This window comes from Diadema antillarum, unplaced genomic scaffold (assembly GCF_040938485.1).
Source record: "Diadema antillarum isolate AM-2024a unplaced genomic scaffold, OU_Dant_1.0 scf00000125, whole genome shotgun sequence".
NCBI classification, from domain to species: domain Eukaryota; kingdom Metazoa; phylum Echinodermata; class Echinoidea; order Diadematoida; family Diadematidae; genus Diadema; species Diadema antillarum.
In genome coordinates this window covers 2,227,330-2,249,448 of record NW_027271014.1, presented here as the reverse complement: position 1 = coordinate 2,249,448, position 22,119 = coordinate 2,227,330, and the positions used below count along the sequence as shown (strand labels likewise).

The following is a 22,119-nucleotide window of genomic DNA, read 5'->3' as shown; positions in this document are numbered from 1 at the left end:
CTCGGGACCAGCCCTCAACGGGTTAATGATGAATAATTTGTCCAAGAAATCAGTCACCTGACAAGCTAGTCAAGAAGGAAAGAAATATAGATATACTTCAAGTGTTTTAGAAGTTTTGTGTGTGTTTAACATGACATTTCAAATTCATTTCATATTGCTATGCATTCATCTTTCTTTGCATACATCCTTGTTTTGTTTTTGTTTTTTTTCAACCAAAAAGAAAAAAAGAGAAAAAAAGATGAGCAAAATAAGTTACAGAAACTATTTTTTTTTTCTTGGAATATTCTATTGTCTATAAACTCTGCAGTATATCTTGGGGCACAGCAGACTTCGTAATGATTTTTTTCCATCATACTAAAACAATGTATCCTCATGATTTATATTTCAAGGTTTGACCCATCCATTGTGGTGCGCATTGAGAAGGCCATTCTTGGAGGACGCCCTCTGTTGATGATGAACAGCGAGGAGTGTGTAGACTCTATGTCAGCACCACTCATTCATCATGCTAACCATGGAACGGAGGAAGGTGGCAGTGGAGGTAAGTCAACAATCATTTCTTAACTTAACATGTTTTGATTTGACAAAAGAATGTAAATGTAGCTTTAAAAGCCTTACAATCGTGGCGAGTGGTTTGTGTGGCAGGGATACGAACGCAACATGCTGCCACCCCATTCTGTATCAATGTAGTGACACCGAATGAGAATAGCGCTGGCTCAATGGGTCAGCGAGCAACACTTAGACTAGACATCTCCTGACCCAAAATGGCTGTCCTAGTCACGAGAGCTTCCGAATAAATGCACACTCTAAGTACGCATGCGCATGAAGAGAGGCCAAAAGAGCCAGGCGTCTTCTGGCCTCTCTCCTCCAATCACCGCAGCTCGCGGTGACAATGTTTGTGTATGATGCGTACGCACACACGCACACACACACACACGTGTCTCAGTGGCAGCATTGTCCCACACGTTTATGGATAAAGCACCGAGTCTTGCATTGCGCAATTGCATGCACAAACTTAGGTCGTTCGGGATTTTACAAAATAACGTACCAGTGGGGTGACGATCGTCAGACTTTAAAGTTCCCCCTTCCCCCTCCCATCCCCCTCGCAAATATCTACAAAAGATATTGCTCCATGCTCCATGCCAGAGTACCGTGAAGACTTTTCTCCTCTCATGTTCTTGATGTGCCTTTGGGTCTCTTGTTGCACCTGTAGCGGTAAGATTTGTTTTGGCTGTGGTAGACAGATAAGAAGCTTTAAACAGCCCTGTTTGCTTGCACATTAGTGATGTGTTGAATCTCCAGTATATAGTTCCTCCTTCTTCAAATTGTGAAACTAGTAAAGAAAAGATATATATATATGAAAAACAAAAACATATTACTGAATCAAAATGAAAAAGAAAACTAACAATGTAAACTTGACTAGTTTTTGTTGTGTACTTAATGATGTATCTCTGATGGAAAACCCTTCTTCTTAGCCAAGTAAGGCATACTTGAGAAGAGTTGCTTGCGATCGTGTGATCATAAGCATTTTATTTTCAGAAATATACATTTTTTTTTGAATGAATAGCAAACCATTCTCTTACAAAACCCAACCAGATGCCCGCCTCATCAAGTACTGCGGCCGCCGTCTGCTGGGTCACGAAAACTTCCGTGTGACCCTGGCCACCACCTGCATGTTCCCTGACCTGAGTGCCCGGACCGCCTCGGCCACTACGCTGGTCAACTACAACGCCTCCCCTGAGATGCTGAGAGAGGACCTACTGGACCGCGCCTTTGGGCGTGTTATGCCACACCTCTATCTGGAGAAGAAGAGGGTCTTACGGGCCATCCAGCAACACAAGCAGACCCTCAAGGTTGGTGCAGCTTTTATGTCTGATTGCTGATGGCTGGGACCTTTGGGTGGAGGTCATATGATCGGCAACTTTTTATCTTGATTATTATACTATTGCTAAACAGGTACGGTACAGGTCTTGCAGATAAATTGGTTGTCATTGTCAGATACATGTAGGTTGTTATTGTAGGTTACTGTTTATGCCTTTGGCCTCTTTCTGTTTACAAAAGTGTATTTCTGGGGCATGTTGATGTTGATAAAGTGGCTGTCAGGTGCACTGCTATTTTCCTAAGCAACATTATGCAAGTCTTGCTTGTGGAAAATTACATCATTTTTTTAAAAGCACATATGTGCACTCTGATGATTTCGTGCTCCCATAACAGAAATATTTCTACCTCAGATTGCCCCCAAGATCATTTAATATGATGTACATTTCCAAACATGCCTTTGTTGTACAACTCTACAAATGACAGGAAAGTCGAAGAGATAGATTAAAATGTATTTATTAACAAGCATGGCCTTCATGCGTAGTAATAAAAAAACATGATTACAGTTGAGTGCAACAGTCACAATTGACAATAGCCTTACCACGACACAGGAGAGAATTTTGAACTCAAAGAAATCTATTCTTAACTCTGCATCAATCTTGTTCTAGGCCCTGGAGGACAAACTCCTTCAGGTGTTGGAAGGAGAGGTGTCCTCCCAAGAGATCACCTCCCACACCGAATACGTCAACTCCATCGTGGACCACAAGGAGGCTGTCTTCGCCCGGCTCCAGGAGGCTGAGGCCGTCCTGGACCGGCTGGAGAACATCCGGGACCAGCTTCGGCCGGTGTCCAAGCGTGGCGCCATGCTCTACTCGGTGGTGCAGAGCCTGCAAGGGGTGCAGCGGGAGTACCGCCTGGCCCTACCACTCTTCCTCTGGATGTTTGACCAGGCCGTCGGGGAGGACCTGCCCCAGGAAGTGGCGGCAGAGGAGGGCTGGGATGATGTGAGTAGGGGAGGAAGCGGTTGCCATGACAACATTTCTTTCTCTATCTCCTCTTACACTGTATTTCCTGCCTTGAAATCCTTTGTTTCTATTTGAATTGTCCCTATGCCACTTAAGTCCTATGCCACAATAATTATTGAAAAAGAGGTTTGTGTCTATCCAAAGTTCCAATTATGTGCACTAAACTAAAGGCGGCAGTATCATGGAAGCAACCATGAATAAAATAATGATTGAAATGAATAAATTAGATCAATTAACAATAAATAATAATTACAATTTATTGCACAAAACCTTTTTGAGTTTCTATGTACATAATCGTAGAAAGGTATCATAACAGACTTCCTGCCATGCTCTCTGTCTTGTAGAGAGCCGTGCTTACTCCAAGTTTTATTAACAAATACTCACGTGCTGCATTGTACTTGTAGTTGTCTCTGATATCAAAAACATCTACAAAACTGTGCTATATACAAAAAGTTTGTATGAGGTTGTGTGTGGTAGCGATGATGATGAGGTATGTGTTTATTTTCATCGAGGTGACAATATTGCATGTCTTTTCGCTACAGACTGGCAATGGAAGTGATGACGAAGATGATCCACACCACGGGAAGGTCGTTCCTCCGCCCAGACTGGGAAGCGCCTCCACTCGCATGTCAGAGCGAAAGGTGACAGTCACTGAGGAACCTTCCTCAGACCAGCCACAAGAGGGCAGCACAGGGAAAGAAGGTAATGACTATCTGTTTAAAGTTTGAATGTTAACACTGTGATATCTTTAGTTTTTTTCTTCTTCTTCTTTACCAAACAAAACCACTGATTGAGAAGGAAAGAAAAAACAATACAGATGGTACAGTTCGTGTTTGAGGGAATAATAATCTGTTTATGCAAACTGTCAATTTGATAATAATATCTGTTGCAGCACACACAGTTTAAGATAATTCTCATCAAATCAAACATTTGGCAAAGGACACCTTCACCAGAAGTACCAATTTGTCTTGTGTTAAGTAGCAGCACCATAAGAAGGTCACAATTTCAGTTCAGTCTTACATTGCACACTACACCAGTTACTTGAATCTTTTGCAGTAACATTTCAGTGGTGAGTGCTGTCAGGTTCAAATTATGACTGTGTGCGGGGGAAATATATTGGAAAAGAAAAATGCTTTAGGCAAGCTTTGCCATCAAACTACAAAATTCTAAACTACATCATGCTGCTCTACTTCATTAGCCCTTGCTTTGTTCTGTGATTGGCACACTAGTCTTGCTGGAGTGTTTTCTTTGCTGATGAGCACACTCAGATGACTGGAAACTTATTGTTGATGTAAAGAAATACCTTTATCCCCTAGTCCCAATTGTGTCACAATGGACTTCCTGTTGGGCTATTCACGTTGCTACACCTGAGTGGGCTTTCTAACTTATTATACAACTACATCGTAGGTTAAGTTTGGATGGATTGTACTGAGTACTGATGAAAGAGCTTGGCAAGTTAAGAGTCTGGATACTTGTACATGAAAAGGGTAAACATGGTGTACATTGTACAGTGTACTATGTTTGTAGTTTCTTATTCATCATAAGAACAGAGTTGCATGCAAGGATGTCACTGATGTTCATCATTAGTTTGTCTGAATGATGTATGAATTCACTGCGACTGATTAATAACAAATTGCCTCCATCAACATGATTATCTACATTGATGCGGGGCACTCTGTCAAACAGTTGCAATGAAAATATAAGCAAGAATGTGTTCAATATAAATTCACTGTTTTTACTTGCTTATGTTTATTTTTATGATGTATATAATCTCAGATGGGACCGAACAGGATGAGGAAGAAGAGGAGGGTACACCCCGGACCACAGCACCAGACATTGTTGTACCTGATGTCCCCACCTTCCCCACAAATGGCATGGAGTACAACAACCTGTCTGCTAATCAGGTCAAGCAGCTGGTAGACTGCCTCACACAGACAGTCTTCCAGAACACTAGACAGTGAGTTTTTTTTTTTTTTTTTTTTCATGTTATTGTTTTGTGAAGTAGTCTTTGTGTACGTTTTATTATGTGTTTTGTTTGTGAGAAGGAGTCCCGAGGTCTTTGTGCAGGTGTCTAATGTGAAATGCGTGTTGTAGCAACATCAGCCGATGTTCAATGGGTTAAGGTGTTTCTTGTGGCCCTCCTGCTGCTAAATAGCCCACACCCTAATCTGAAGCTGACATGCCTTGTTCATACATTTTAAATGGTGTTGGTGTGGGTACAGCCAGGGGGCGGGGGTTAGGGATAGGGTTAGGGGATTGTTGTTGTACCATATTTACAGGTGTTCATTTTTTTGTTTATTGAAGTTGTTTCTTTGACGTACTCTGTGTAAGTTAGATTAAAAATTGAATTGTTTGTTTGTTTGTTTACTTTTGTCTATCTCTTTCTCTCATCATTCAGGAGTCTATATGATGAGCACCGTCTTCTCTTTGCCACACTCCTCTGTATCAACATCCAGTATGAGACTACAAACATCTTCTCTGAGGAGGAACTGGCTCTCCTGCTCCAAGGTAAGAAATCGCTTGAGAGACTCGTGAGTAACCATTGCACCTTACCTGAAGCACCCCTTACTTTGAGTGCAGTCTGTTCACATGCGTAGAAGTGTCTGAAAGTACACTACTAGTACAATGAATGTGTAGTTCTCTTCTTTGAGTGTGAACATTCTGTAGTCTTCTTTATTACTTTTTTGTTTGCATACTGTAGTTTGTTTGAATAATGTTTTGAGTGTTTTGCACAAATTCCCCGTGGAGTGTTTTAGTTTGTTCTTTTCATCATGGCTGGATGTGATTTTAAATTATGAATCAGAAATGATGATTTTGACTTGTTGACTTGAGTGTTTTTAAACTAGTGTCCTGTTTGAAGTGTGCATGTCAGCCTAATTCTCTTTTGACACACTTGTTCACTTTACTTGCCTCACAGTGTCATGATTTTGAAGATTGCATGAAATTACTTTTTCTTCTTGATTCTTTTTTTATTTCTGTTTGTTGACTTTATTCACTCCCTTGAACTTTGAAAGAATTGATCACATGTTTAGCACCTTTAACAAGACTATCTTTCTCTAACCTTGTTGGTTATCCTTCTCTCTTCCTGTTTTCGTGTTTGCATTCCCAATTTCCCTGTTTTCTTGCTGTGTTCTTCTACTCTGCACTGTATTCTTGATTCCCAAGGTTCCCTGCCCTATAGTAGGGACGTAGCGCTACGGTGTCTTATTGGTAGTAGGACTTTTCTACCAATAAACAGAACAGGTGGGACCACAGAACTCGTTTTCAGCCCTATCAGTGTTGTCTTGTTATGTGTGTTCTTCATGTAGTACAGTGTAGCTACATTTGTAAGATAACACATGAACTCATTTGGTTATATTTTAGCTACAGCAATATTTCATCTTGAAAAACCATACTCAGCATGACCTTTTATGTATCCTTTCATCGATAAAAACTTCCTGACAATGTAAATGTCAGTTTTGAATCACAGTCACGTAGTTTCTTTTTTGGTCGGATCCAGTGAGGTTCATTGTACATGTATTTCCATGTCATAAGAATTTGAAATTATGATTTGCTTTATGGAAGCAGTGAATACTTTTGAGCAACGCCAGGACTGATGGCTAAAAGCCCCCACCTTCTATTCCAAGCACTAGGCATCGAGGAAAAGGTACATTGCCCAGGGGAACAATGGTTGTTATTGGGAATTTGAACTGGGAACCTCATGATTGATTACCAATAGTCCTACTCACAGAGCCACAACACCCCCTCAGATTTTAACAACACAATCATCTCATAACATATCATTAGAAAAAAAGTACACTGTAAATAATGCATGTGTATCAGTTGCATTTTACCACATAATTGAAGGCATTGGTTTTCTGTTGACAGACCACAACTTTCTGTACATAGACATATAATTTTGTCCGTCTGTTGTCCCACCTGTCTGTCTTGTCTGTCTGTCTGTCTTCTCTGTCTGTCTGTCTCGTCTGTCTGCCTGTCACATGTCTGTCTTTGTTTTATCTGTCTCACAGTCTGCAGTGTGTGGTTACTAGTGTGTTTATTTGTCTATATGTCTTCCACCTTGATTCTATGGACTCAACATTTCTTGAGTTAGACTTTATAGGCTATTCCCTTTTATTGTCATCTATAAGTTCACACCTAGCTGTTTCACAGCCACCAACATTTGGAGTTTGTGTCATGGTCTCTTTACTACATTTGTAAGAATTTACATCGAATTAACAATGTACACTGTATTAGCCACAAAATCTTTGTTATCATTTGTATCATTGGAGGATGCAAAAACCACAAATGACATTAATTATGCATACTGAATATACAGAAATTCAATTGCATACCATGTGCATGTTTATGTGGGTGTCGATATGCAGATGTTAGTGTTTTTGAGTGGCAGGTCAGATTAATTCAATATGACATGTAATATTCATGAATTTTTACTTACTAGTGCACTGTTATTCGGCAATAGTATATGCTACACAGAGTATAATATCATCATTGTGTTGTGTGTTCACTAAACATGTTCATATACACATGAAATGTATGATTTCAATAATACCTTGATGCACATGTACAGGTGTATGTCTTTACTTCTCACAGGAGCAGAAGAAAAATTGGGAATCAATGAAGGTGATGCTTAACCCTGTGCTCTTCATCCTTTCCTCCATTATCTAGGCAACCCAGGGCTGGGTAACATGGAGCTGAGCCTACTAGACTTCGGCTGCGATGCCCCGCCCCCTCCCTTCCTCCCTGCTGACAAGTGGGAGGATGTATTGGCCATTTCTGTCTTGCCTGGGGCACTAGACTCTCTCTGCGTCCAGGTGGCCGAGATGCCAGAAGAATGGGAGGTGTGGTACAACTCGTCCGAGCCGGAACGACTCTCTCTGCCCCTCAGACCGGTCACGTCAGCAGGTGAGATAAGAATCAATGCAAGAGGCTAAGATGGCAGTGTAATGTGATATAGAATAGAGAAAATAAACAAGAACACCAAACAGTCCATTACAAAAGACAGTCAAACCTGTCTTAACAACCACCTGTCTGAAGCGGCCACCTGCTGTATATGACCACTAAAAACAATTCCCTTCAAAAGAAAGAGCATGTTATAGAACTTGTCTTTAACTGCTACCTGTCTACAACAGCCACTTTTTCCGTCTCCCTTGGGTGGCCATTATAGACAGGTTTGACTGTATCTTTAGGATGTACATAGGCTCCAGCCAGTAAAAACACAACAGATGTTCTGATCTTTGTCTTCATCTTCAAGTAAAGAGTGAAGTGACAATTTAGATTCATTTGTATGGATATTTCAGGTTGGACTTTGGTTCTGCTTCAGGACAGGATTGCACTATATGTAATTAAATTCTTTAGTAACTCTTCAATTTATGTACTTGTTCAGAATATTTTGTTTGAGATGTATGTTGACTGATGTCCTGTGTTCCTCTTTTCCACCTAGGTGAGGAGCGTCCAGTTGATGAGCGAGGTCAGACGTCTGCCCAGAGCTCCCCAGACCTTGGCGGTCTCAATGAGTTCCACCAGCTCATCCTCCTCCGCCTGCTGCGGCCAGACCGCTTCCCTGCAGCTGCCTCCCGCTACGTCCAGCGGCACCTGACCTGTGTCAAGCCCCTCCCCTCGTCTCTGGGCAGCATCATAGGCTCCGCCTCCCGTTGCCTTGGCATCGTGGTCCTCATGCCCCCGTCCCCGGCTGCTGGCAACAAGCGTCTCCCCAGTGAGCTCAAGTCTACGGACAGACCTGTGGAGATCTTAGAGACATACGCTGGGGTAAGTGTTGATTACAATTTAAAAATCTCATTCAACATGCTAGAATTTTGTTAGAATTTATGCAGAAATATCTCTGTGATTTTTAAGCTATTGATTTTCTGGAGCTTTGTACTCTCTTCACCTTCACAAGGCAATAGAAGAAATGTTATCACTGTAGATTGTGATGGAAATGATTATAATGACATTTGCACTTGAATTTACAGTACAACTGAAAGGGAAAACCCTTATTTTAATAGCAGTAACTCAAGTGAGAAAACGAAAAGGATGATCACAAGTTCCTCATTCTGTTACCTTTTCCTGATGTGTGTTCATAGTTCTTGTGCAATACAAGGGACATAATATAGAGGTCTTCTTCCTCTATGTGGACAGATGTAGAATGTTTCTTTTTGACAGGAAATATTTTGGCCATTAATCACCTTACATGCAAACACTACTAATGGAAAGACATATTTCACAAGACACTGTGCAATGGATCTCAGGTCTATCTGTGAAATAGTAGGAGAGTAGCACTTGTATTAGTGGTCTTATCCTTCAGGCTTGATTTATCTCTTTGGTTTTATTGTAACCCTGTAGAAGAAGAGCATCCCCTTTGAGAGGATAGCCATCAATGAGGGCACAGAGCAGCAGGTGGAGGTAGCCATCGATGGCACCATTGACAGGGATGGCTGGCTGGTCATTGAAGACCTTCATCTGGCCTCCAAACTCTTCTTGGCCAACCTGAGGGGCCAGCTCATACGGGTCGGAAACACTGGAGGTGAGACTCATGGGGATGACGGACAGGCAGAAAGCTAGCTGTTCAGGCAGTACTAACACATCTCTCTGCAACACAGTTGGTTGCTTGATCCATAAACTATAGTATTGGTTTAGTGCAGTAGAGTAGGGACATAGATTGGGCAGTCACTGTAAAACTGCACCAGTTGTCATTGCAAACTGTGGGCTGTTTAGAGCTGTTTTATCATCTTTATGCAATGGCTGGCTGTACTAATTGGTAATATGTTGCTTCTGTATTGGCATTGATGATTGCTTCTCTTTGATTTTTTGTTATTGTAGTGTACACTATGTTCCATGAGAGCTACTGCAGCTGGAAGACACTTATCTAAAGACGTGCCATACCAAAGACTGCATCTTGTAGGATTCACATCATACTCTTCGCATTATGCAAATTAAATTGTTTTTTATAAATTTTGTTAATGCTGTGCAGGATAACCCAGAGAAAAAAACAAAAAACAAAACAAAAACAAAATAAAACAAACCTTTGCTCTGCACAGCAAGCACACACTCAGGGAGATTTACACTTTTTATTTCAGTTGTGTTTGATGTGCATTTAGTTGAATATCAAAGAAATAGACAAAGGCTTGCAAGCACAGTAGAAGGGGATTTGGTTTTTAAAACTGCCAACTCCTGAAGTCAAAATATATCTCACACTTGGCGTCAGTAATGCATTTTGCCATGCTATCCACCCCCATCAACATTCCAGGTCCACTCGGCCTTAGTCCGATCTCCAGCGATGGTCAGTCCCGGGCCTGTATCTGGCTGACCACCGAGCCCTCGTCCAATCTCCCTGAGGAGCTCCTCCAGTGCGTCCGCATCGTCTCCTGGGACATGGTAGGCTCCCATCTCCTGGAGGGAGAGGAGGGCCAGGCAGCTGGCAGCGTCCTCAGTGGGACCAATGGGACGGCAAGCATTCCCGTTGTCACCCAGAGCAAGGATGACATGCTGAAAACAGGTCAGTAACTTCACCATAAAATAGCTGGGACGGATTCCCCCCACCACAGTCATTTTTTTTTTTCAGTGACTATTTCCGAACCAAAAAGAGAGACAAAAAAAAGCTGCCTTGGCCTTTCATAAATTTTGAGCCTACAGTCTTGTGCATCTACTAATATCAAATAATAAAAAAAAGGACCCCTAGTTCTTGCACCATAGAGCATTTCACAGTTGTGCACAGCCCGAAAATATCCTGCCATGAATAATACAAACATTACTGTTATAGAATCATCTTGTTGTGATATCATTATTGTAATACAAAATGTACATTGTAGCTGAACCACAACTGTGGTAAGAAGTTCTTTATGTTGATTTTATCTCTGAAATTAGATGTTGTAGATAAGCTACACATTGGGAAAAGGGAAAAAAAAAGACAAAGCCCCTGCGTCCTCCCATACTTCCGTATTCCGCTTCAATTTCTCTTCTCTATTCTTACCTTTACAGCCACCATAGCTGTTCTCCAGTCAGTGAACCCATCACACTGGCAGACGGTGTCTGAACAGAGCACCTCAGTGAGAGGCGTGGCCTACGGGGCCTGCGTCGTCCACGCGGTGCTCTTGACTCGGCAGACCTACGGCGCCAGGGGACTCTCCCAGTACCAGGCCTTCAGCAGTGTCCAGGTCAACCACTCTATGGAGGTCATTCTGGGGTCAAATTTCATGGAAGCAGGGGGTCAAGCCCCAAGTGGGGCCCTGGAAGAGCTTTGTCTTCTCATTACTGAGGTGAGAAATTAGTCCAGGGCGAACTATCATGGCAAAGGCTTGCAAGTTTTTAGAATGTTTATAATTTTGATTTTTCTATTTACTGATGAAATGCACAAACATGCATTAAACACAAACTATAATAGTTGTTTATTGAATATGTCGTAAACATTTATGTGTAGATCATCGTAAGCTATTCAGAGTTTGACTGGATTGAGTGGGAAGCAGTATTGTCACTGGGGCGACAAGACCTTGTATCTACAAAACGGGAAATGTTTAGGAGAGTCAAAAACATGGCGGCCAAAGCACTGTGGCAAATGGGTAGCCTTTCCTTTGACATGCCGTGTTGGCTTCATTTTTGGAGTAAGACAGTTAGGATTTGGACATGGCATCACTTAACCCATTATTTGTGACCGTGCACCTCAAAACGAACATAAAGTCGCACACACTGATTTTGCGTGAGGACTGAAAATAAGTGAAATGGGTCAACCTAGCCGAACTTGACTTTTTCATATTTTCTGAAAGAGCGGGTCTTCTTTTACATTATGCTGAAATTTGGTATCATAAAACGGGCAGGAAAGTGTGTTTTTTAGCAGTTTATCTCGAACATTTTTGGTAGAATACTGTGATTATGTGTGTCTTTAGAATCCTTTTTTCATTTCTGAAAAACCTTGTCCACACTCTTCACTTTCAACTCTAGTAACTTTTGAAAGGATAGTGCTACTGCTGTGAAAGTTGGCATTGATTATGGACAGAATGTGTTGATGAGGCATGCTCAATTTCAATTCAATTTGATAATCCCTTCATTGTTGTTACTCTGGTGGTTTACTTCCTGTTTTTTGTCCCATTCATCGCACAGCCAGCACGGTTTAGTAAAGATTAAGCGCTTGAATAGACACTGTACTTCAGAGCCTCTTTTCTCAGTTCACACTTTTCCTGAGTTTGTGCTTTCTTTCCAATATTTAGATAGGTTAGGAGAGTCCATTTGATTTGAGTTATACATCATTTTAAAGCTTAAAGTCTGCTCTTTCAGAATATGGACTTAACTAAAAATTCATGTCTGGCGACTTTTTGTTTGTTTTGAGGTGCACTGTCACATTTGACCATTAATCAAAGAAAGTAAATTTCACCAAAATTGCAAATACAAGGTCTTGTCACCCCAGCGACGACAATATGTACTATGTTTATACTATATGACTGTATGGAGATTATTAAACTGATGATGCATGTCACACTATACTTGTGATTAATTTGAGAATTGAAGAAGCCATATGATGACATACTTTGAGAGGAGCTATTTTAATAGCACGGCTTGTGTTTGTGCTTTGTAGGTCGTGTATGGAAACATGCTGACTGACCGCTGGGACCACTTCTACCTCTCCACCGTGGTCAGCCACATCTTGACCGCTACCAGCCGCAGTGGAGGTCAGCTGGTCCTTGGCTCCGTCGCCGTGCCGACCCCTCCTGCCAATGTAGACCCTAGTGACTATGCCACCTGGCTGGGGGAGAAGTGGGGAGAGGCAGCGAATACCACCGAGGCCATGGGCATGGATGATGGGGTGAAGAAACTGGTTAACAAAGCAAGGTGTGTGAGCAACTGCTTGTAGTTTTTGCAATGTGAGACTTATAAGACATCATTGGATTTTGTGATCCAAAAGGACACTGACAGCGTGCAAAATGAATATAAATGAAAGTAATTATAAATATTATTTTCTTTTGGGATGAAAAATGCAGTGACTTTCCCTTTTGAAGACAATTTTTAAAGCATTAATTTCATAGACTTTGGTATCATTCTTTGCCGAATGTGTAATTTCACAAATTTCTGTTGATTGGTTTGTTGGTTGGTTGGTTAATATGGTTTATTGAATAACATGTTCTCGCAACCAAAAGGCTGAATTGCAACATTTGTTCACAAAGACATAATACTACAATACAAATTTCATTAAATAAGAAAATGCATACAATTGTAAAATTATTCATCACTATTATAAAGATAACAGTTCACATCATTTACAACATTATTCATTATAAAATCTTTTACATTCACTACATTCAACACACTGCAGGTGACGAACAAACATAAACTGAATAACAGGGACCCATGCAGTTACTTCTTTTCCTCACATTCTATTCACGTCTTCCTCCTCCCTCTCTCTCACAAACACACACGCACTTACACGCACGCGCAATTGTTGATTTGTGAAAATGAGAGCACTGTCAAAATAGTTCATCTGCAGTAGTGTTATGATGAGTTGGTAAACACAAATATCTTGATCATACTTCTCTTTCCATTACAGTGGTCTGGACTTCCTGTCCTACTTGGACAATCTGTACGAGCTCCAGCACTCGGGACCAAAGGCTCCTTCTGTCGAGATCCACCCGCCGTTCGACTCCACCAAGATTGCCAACGCTGTGGATTCGATCACGGAGAGACTTCCCTCCATCGTCGACCTCGGCGAGCTTCCCGTCCACATCGTCAACGATGCCCCCAAGTATACCTTCCCCTACCACACACAGTCCCTCATGAGCCTGCTGAGTGCTGCTAGTGTGGAGATGCCACAGAGTATTGGCTTTGTGCTGATGCAGGTATGCAAGACTTTCATGTTCTATCAATTTGTGCTCTTACTACTGACCTCCTTTTTAATTTGGGGGAAACAAACTAAGTTCGACCATTCCCAGTTCTTGTTTCAGTAGAAGTTTCCTATTTTTCTTGGTAATTTTGCTTCAAAATTCTACGGAAATTGCTCTTTTTGTCCTTCTCTTTTGCCAAATTGTTCTTATTCTTCATTCAAAAATATTAAGGCGTCTGAAAATGTGTGTGTGAAACTCATAATTCTCATGCATGTGGTACAAGAGGGGCGTGCCGGGTGAAACATTTTGCTTCACAGTGTAATCTGTGGGCAGGATTTGGCATCTGACAGATCAGAGCATTAGCTACTACACCATGATACTGCTGACCCCTTTACAGTATAAACAAAGTTGTACTTCAGCTAAGTGTCAAACCTAATTCAAGTGTTTTCCTCAACTCTGTACTGTAGTGTGATCTTGATCACATCCTCCAACTGCAATTTCAAACACTAATCTCAAAACTTTAGACCCTATGGTGTTTGGTGTTTGGTGTTAGGTGTAAAGAACTTGCCAACATGCAGACTGTGCATCACTTTTGTAACAGTGTATTTCTTGGTGTTTTGTCATCCACAGGAGTGTCACTGGTTTAACTCCCTGCTGTGCCACGTGCGTCAGTCCCTTTATGCCCTGGAGTGCTGCCTGCTTCAGGGCCAGTATGCCATGGAGCCTGCCCTTAGGAGTCTGGCCATGGCCTTACAGCAGGGTATGGTCCCTGCCACCTGGGTGCATCCAAACAGGCAGCCCTGTGGGCACACCATCATCTCATGGGTCACTCGTAAGTTTCTTTGCTGTTGTTGTTAGCATTGTTGTGTTTCTCCTATCGCTCCATTTTCCTTTCTAAGCATATGCCAAACTATCATTTCGTCAGGTAAGAATGAGAACATTCAGGTCCTGCTAAAGCCATTAGATAGTGTTCAAGGCAATTTAACGTCCTTCTTGTTCTCACCGGACGATTTGGTGCCCTGTGTAATGCATACACGTACAGTCATGTTGTTCTAATGCAGCATTCATGTGTATTTACATCTATCTCAGGGTCTACTTGCGTATGCACACTTATCTATTACAATTGTACATACATTGAGGCCAACATGCATACCTACACACATGAATAGATTTATTTATTTATTTATCTATTGTGTTTGTTTGTTATGCCTCCGCCACGAAGTGGTGCCGGAGGCATTATTTTTTCGGGTTGTCCGTCCGTCCGTCCTTCCGTCCGTCCGTAATGAATTTTGTGGACAAGGTAACTATCAAAAGCTGTTAAGGTATCCTAATGAAACTTGGCATGTATGTGTATTAGGGGGTGAAGTTGTGCCTATCAACTTTTGGGTGCACGTGCTCAAGGTCAAAGGTCAAAAGGTCAAGGTCAAATACATAAAATTTCACTATTTCCACCATATCTATGCAGTGCCTGAAGATATTTTCTTGAAACTTAGTGTATACATGTATTACCCAATTTAGATTCTCTAGTGAAAGTTTGGGTCATGAGGTCAAAGGTCAAAGGTCAAAAGGTCAAGTAAAACTATTAAAACTTCTTTTTTTTCTCTGTAAATTGGAAAATTGTTCAAGGTATCTTCATGTCCAGGTCAAGGGACATGAAGATACCTTCAAGGTATCTTTGTGTCCAGGTCAACGGCAATATGGCTTGCCCAACATTGCTGTACATTCTGTTACATTTCCCAACGAAAATAGGATGAATTGCTTTGAGTTTTATCACAATGAATATGAGTAATGCTTTTGTAGATGTTCGGTCATTGGAAGGTGAAAGTTCTGTAACCATTACAAATAATGAGAACGGTGATAATTCTGACTTAAAATTTTTTTCAACCACAGAAACCGATGAATTAAAACTTGATTTTGATCCTAATGATATTCCACCTCACATGTTTTCTACAAGTTACTGCTTAGAAAAAGATGTCATTACATTATCCAATTCGGACCCAAATCAAATCTTTTTTTCTCATTTTAATATTAGGAGTTTAAACCAACATTTTGATCAACTTCGCTTATTCATTGATGAATTACGATTCACATTTGGTGTCATCGGCCTCAGTGAAACATGGTTACAGGAGGTGTCTCCTTCTTCATTGTTTCATATTGATAGATTCAAACTGATTACAAATAATAGACCGTGCAAGAAAGGAGGTGGAGTTGGTTTTTATGTAACAGAAAATTTAAACCATCGGTTATTAGAAGAGTTCAGTTTTATGACAGAATTTTTTGAAAGTATTTTCATTGAGATAAAAGTACCAAATAAAGGAAATGTAATTGTTGGAGAAATTTATAGGCCACCAAACTCTAATTTTACTGAATTCGGTGAATTAATCCACGGTATTTTGTCGAATAACTATTTCAAGAATAAATTATGTTTTCTTATGGGTGATTTTAATTTAAATCTTTTAAATTATGATAATCATAATTGCCAAGAGTTTCTTAATCAACTGTTGTCTAAGTCTTTTATTCCTCTCATAAGAAGACCTACAAGAATCACCGACCTCTCTTCTACTTTAATAGATAATATATTTGTTAACAAGTCATTTTCTGATATTTCATCTGGTATTGTTGTTACGGATATCTCTGATCATTTTCCTGTGTATGCACTTATTGGTAGTATCCACCCTCTTGCTGACAGTGTGCAAAAAAAATCCGGTTTTCGTGTTATGTCAGACTCGAACCTGAATAGTTTTAGAGAAAGGTTGAAACTCGTTGATTGGTCGATTGTATATAATCAAAATGACGTAAATCTATCTTTTGATATTTTTATAGATATTTTGATAACTCAGCTTAATATTGCTATCCCTTGTCGTAAATTCTCTAACTCAAATCATAAAAAAGTACCCCGGCAGCCATGGGTTACAAAATCACTTTTAAAATCAATCAATAAGAAAAATAAACTTTATCATAAATATCGCAAAGTACCCACAGTTACAAACAAGTCCAGATATACTCAGTATCGTAATATCCTCACGTCTGCATTACGGTCAGCCAAACGGATGTATTTTATGAATCAATTCGACAAATGTAAATTTGATGTCAAGGGTACGTGGAGGGTGATAAACCGAGCGTTGAAACGTAATACTGATAATAACGTGCCTAGTTATATTCAAGAGGATGATGTTCGTATTGATGACCCCATAGATATAGCTGAAGTTTTTAATGATTTTTTTGTAAACATTGGGCCAAATCTGGCTGATAGAATTCCTGAAGCACAGCGAGAATTTCACTCTTTCCTGGGTAGTAGGAATATGGAATCTTTATTTTTTGTCCCAATTGTCGAAGATGAAATAATAAAGATTGTTGATAAGTTAAATAATAAAAAAAGTTCGGGATATGATGGAATCACAAACTTCTTGGTAAAAAATGTGATTCATGAAATAATCTCGCCTCTTACTTATATTTTCAATCAATCTTTGTCTACTGGTAAAGTTCCTCAAAAAATGAAAGTAGCCAGAGTTGTTCCCATTTTTAAAAAAGGGCGAAAAGACCGTGTCAATAATTATCGCCCCATTTCTCTTTTAACTTCTTTTTCAAAGATACTCGAAAGACTTGTGTATAAACGCACCCTTAACTTTTTTCTTCAGGCAAATATATTTACTGAATCTCAATTTGGATTTCGGAAAAAACATAGTACAACTCACGCATTACTCAAGTTTATTGATAAGATAGCTCATGCTATAGATGATGTTTCTCACACTGTCGGTGTTTTCCTTGACTTCTCCAAGGCATTTGATACAATAGACCATGACATTTTACTTTATAAGTTAAAGGACAAGTTCACCTTCATAAACATAAGGATTGAGAAAATGCAACAATATTAGTAGAACACATCAGTGAAAGTTTGAGGAAAATTGGACAATCGATGCAGAAGTTATGAATTTTTAAAATTTTTGTGTTGGAACCGCTGGATGAGGAGACTACTACAGCTTGTGAGTCATATGCGTACAACAGTATAAAGAAAATGTAAAAGAAAATTCAACATATTTTCACTTTTTTCGCATAATAAAAGAGCACTTGACTTGCCTCTTTCTAAAGGCATGGGGAATAATATTACCCATAACATTTGTCAGTAACGAGTCAGGGGAATGTGTACTTTTTTCAAAAGATGGAATTTTGTGAAATTCTCTTTATATTTTCCTTATATTGTTGTACGCATGTGACATCTAAGTTATTCATACACTGCAGTAGTCTTCTCATCCAGCGGGTACTGCACAAAAACTTCAAAAATTCATAACTTTTGAACGGATTGTCTGATTTTTCTCAAACTTTCAATGATGTGTTCTACTAATATTGCTACATTCTCTCAATCCTTATGTTTATGAAGGTGAACTTGTCCTTTAAATCATTACGGAATTCGGGGAAGGGCGCTAGAATGGTTCACTGATTATTTAACGAATAGAAAACAATTTGTAAGTATTCACGGGCACGATTCCCAACCAAAACTGATTTCTTGTGGTGTTCCACAGGGTTCCTTGTTAGGCCCACTTCTTTTTATTTTATATATTAATGATATCCAAAACTCCTCTAAGATTCTCTCCTTCGTTTGCTTTGCAGATGATACAAATTTGTTCTTCTCTCATCAAAATCCTGATGCGCTTATAAACATAATAAATAAAGAACTTGTTTCTGTCCAATCTTGGATTTTTGCGAACAAATTATCCTTAAACATTGATAAAACTCAGTATATGTTATTCAGTAATTCGCTACCTGTGTTACCTCTCTCTGTCAAGATAAACAACATTGATCTGTCACAGGTCAACAATACAAAATTTTTGGGTCTTCATATCGATAGTGATTTATCTTGGAGAACCCATGTTAATTATGTAAGCAGAATTATTGCTAGAAATACCGGGGTTCTTAACAAACTTAGCTATTATTTTCCAAGTAATATTCTACAGAGCATATATTCAACTTTGATATCTCCCTATCTCAACTATGGGATTCTGGCGTGGGGAAATGCTTCTAAAAACCTTATCGATTTGTTATTTCTTGTACAAAAACGAGCTGTTAGAATTGTTAACCACACTGGATATTTATCCCACACGAACGAACTTTTTGTAAGTAATAAAATTTTGAAAATTCCCGAGTTATTTTATTACAACGTCGGCCTGTTTATGTTTCAATTTTCAACTGGCCAATTACCAGACGTATTTTCCCAAATGTTTACAAGAAATTATACAGTTCATGATTATCCAACTCGTCAACGTTACGCATATCACCTTCCACGTACCCGAACAATTTTCGCGAAAAAAACCATTATGTTCGCTGGGCCCAAATATTGGAACGAACTCCCTATGGAACTTGTAAGTTGTACCACTGTAACCTCATTCAAACGAAAACTGAAGCAATATCTTCTTAGCAGCTACATTGTACGGCATGCATAGTGTATAGTTCTTGTTGCTCTTTACATGTTACCCCTTGTCTATCCCACCTTAGTCCGGCGGGATCCTAACCATGAACACTATTTTTGAACAGTCTGCCTATTGCGCTGTTCATGCACCTATTGTTCCACTCGGTTATCGAAACTCTCGCGCGTGACAGCTGTCGGTTACTATGGTCACACGGAATGCTTGGTTTTAGGACCCATGCTGGAATGTTACTCCTGAGCTTTCGGTATTGTTTACATTCACGACAAATCTCATTATCCCACCTTCTACTTATGTATTTATGACATACAGTTACGCCATTTTCTATACTCTGCAACACACCCCTTGAATCTCTGCAGTTGTTGTTCACTGCTGCAACATGTGACCTTTCAGCTTTCTGTTTTTCTGTATTTTTATTTAGTGATATATATTTAATTGGATTTTTTGTTATGTTTGTTTTAATCGGTTTCCCCAGATATAGTTGGTCTTAAAAAACATCCGTACTTTAAACTTCCCCTAATCTGATTACTCACGGGACCTGCGGCTGTACAAGCTAATGCTTTTACGCAGGCCCCATCATATTTTTTTTTGCATTATGACCACAGTGTAATTCGCATGCATACAGACCTCATGTTTATACCAAATCAAACTTCTGTACATTCTGATGAAGTCTCATCTGAATTATGTTTTGTATAATTTTCGTATTTATATACTTTATTGTGATATATGTGAGAAATATGAAAATAAATTGAAATGAAATGAAATGAAATGGAACATAGTATATATACATGTACTGACTGGCAGTGATTATCTAGAGAATGTAGGGTTCATGGGGTCAAAGGTCAGGGGTCAAAGGTCAAGTGCAACACTTCAAAATTTTACTATTTCCCTCATGTTCATGCAGTGCCAGCAGGATTAGTATTTTTTTTTTTTACACTTGGTGTATGCATGTGTAACCTAATAGAAATTCTCTGGAGAGTTTTTTTTCTTTTTCTTTTTTTATCGCCTCAAAGGTCAAAAGGTCAAAGATCAAGTGAAAGTGCTGAACTAACTTTTTCCTCCATATCTCGGAAGTGGCTCAATTTATCGTGAAACTTACTGCATATCTATGCATGTTCTACCTGAAAGTGATTATCTTATGAATTTTAGGGTCTAAGGCCAGATGAACATGGTAACAATTTACTATTCAGTACAGAAATTGCACTTTTTCTCCATACCGGTACCATGAAAATTACGCAATGCATAAATGTATGAATGGGTCAAAGTCAAGTTAAAGTCCTTAAATCCCCAAATACATGCTCTCCTATTCATCCAATTAAACCAAGTTCAAGGAAGGTGAACATTCAACACATTTCTGACAAACTTGTCATTTCAATATTTTGCCAGTTTTGTGAAAATGTAATCACACATTGTCCACATGTACTATCTAGACCTATTAGGAGAATCATGCATTATGGCGGAGGCATACCAGTCGCCATAGCGACATTTCTAGTTTCAACTAGTAGGAGGAGTCATTTCTAGAATGTTCATATTTTTTTAGAAGTGCTCTTTACTAGCCTTAGTGAGAGAAATTTTGTTTGAATTCAAATTTGATTATAGATCTGAAGAGACGTCACACCCAGATGCAGAAATGGATCAAGGAGAGGAAAGTGCCCCGCTCTGCCCCCCATCCCAATGACACACCCATTCCAGATGAGCCTCGGGGCCATCTCATGACCATCTGGATGGGAGGGCTGGTGAACCCTACGGCCATCATCACGTCCCTCCGGCAGGAAAAGGCTGCCCTCGCTGGCTGCCTCCTGACAGACGTAAGTGTTCCAACAATGAGTTGACTGAACTGATTACAATGTAAATTTCAACTATACTTAGTACCTGTAGAATGCTTATTTTATGATCGCAGTGTTCGCAGTGGCGTGCAAAGTAGTTATTCAGTTGAGGTTGTGACTTGTAATTGCAAAATGCCTGTCATGCTTCTTTTATTTCTCCGCTTTCATACACAATAATTAAATTTTGCTGACAAAATTGTGTTACTGCATAATTAGACTCAAATCTAATGTGAATTGGAGGCATTTATGATAATCTCACTCCATGTCAGAGAGTACCCAAATTGTCGTGAATATACAAGTAAATGCACCTTCAAGTTGAAAGTTGGTGAGACAACAAAGGCAGACTCTGAAGCGTAATGAGGCGTGCAAAGTCACATGTGATATGTTACATCTATAATTTTTAAAATATTCTGTGTGGTAGAAAAATCCATCATATAGAGTATCCATTTAATGTATAAAATGTAGTTCTCTAGTAATGTGTCATATCAACTTCCTTCTAAAGTTTTTTGATGTGTATTATTTGTCTATTCAAAGATTGAATTAAAGATTGAAACTTGAAACTGATTCAATCCTGATTGTAGGTGGACATTGCCAGCAGTGTGTCCAAGTCCATGGAGGAGGATAGCTTTGATATCGTCCATCATGGGGGCATGTACCTCAGAGATGTCTACCTGGATGGAGCCTCTTGGGATGTGGAGAAGTGCTGTCTGGCACCAGCCAAGTATGTTACCTTGTGATGGAAAGATTGTTTATTGAAATTGATTGGCAATTGAATGTTATGAATTTGAATATAATCACATAGTACAACTTGCATGTTATAAGGATTAGAACCAGCACTGGCCATCGGGCAGAAGCTTGGTGGTCTTACCGAGTGGATAAGATGCCTGTCTGGAGATCAGGAGGTTGTAGGTTCAAATCCTGCTCGAGTATGTATGCCCATGATTTGCTTTGTCATGGCTACTACTAAAACACTGATCAATTCTGTGCTTATTTGTGTCAATGTAGGAGAATTTTCAATCAATTGCAGTGAAAACAATTTGATGGAAGAATTTCATGAATTTAGGAGAATGTTTTCTTGATACATTTAGGAACCCACACAGAGAAATGTAGAACAAGATTAAAGAATTAAATGCTCCTATGTTGGTGGTGTATTGTGTCATATGATACCCAAGGCATAAAAGCAATGTGACATGAAATAAGATGCTCATGCAATAAGCCCTTGCTTGTA

The 22,119-nt window shown here is 39.7% G+C and overlaps 1 protein-coding gene across 1 annotated transcript in view; it reads left to right on the top strand.

Annotated features, from left to right (window-relative positions):
• Positions 1 to 22,119, top strand: part of LOC139720278 (uncharacterized) — a 96,218-nt gene that overhangs the window by 70,253 nt on the left and 3,846 nt on the right. The window contains exons 77-92 of the mRNA XM_071631637.1: positions 390 to 538; positions 1,594 to 1,850; positions 2,484 to 2,819; positions 3,383 to 3,542; positions 4,617 to 4,797; positions 5,239 to 5,348; positions 7,509 to 7,745; positions 8,284 to 8,609; positions 9,183 to 9,363; positions 10,087 to 10,335; positions 10,818 to 11,095; positions 12,406 to 12,659; positions 13,372 to 13,660; positions 14,276 to 14,477; positions 20,665 to 20,873; positions 21,473 to 21,612. Of these exons, the coding sequence (XP_071487738.1) occupies positions 390 to 538; positions 1,594 to 1,850; positions 2,484 to 2,819; positions 3,383 to 3,542; positions 4,617 to 4,797; positions 5,239 to 5,348; positions 7,509 to 7,745; positions 8,284 to 8,609; positions 9,183 to 9,363; positions 10,087 to 10,335; positions 10,818 to 11,095; positions 12,406 to 12,659; positions 13,372 to 13,660; positions 14,276 to 14,477; positions 20,665 to 20,873; positions 21,473 to 21,612 (3,558 nt within the window). The remainder of the gene's footprint in view (positions 1 to 389; positions 539 to 1,593; positions 1,851 to 2,483; positions 2,820 to 3,382; positions 3,543 to 4,616; positions 4,798 to 5,238; positions 5,349 to 7,508; positions 7,746 to 8,283; positions 8,610 to 9,182; positions 9,364 to 10,086; positions 10,336 to 10,817; positions 11,096 to 12,405; positions 12,660 to 13,371; positions 13,661 to 14,275; positions 14,478 to 20,664; positions 20,874 to 21,472; positions 21,613 to 22,119) is intronic.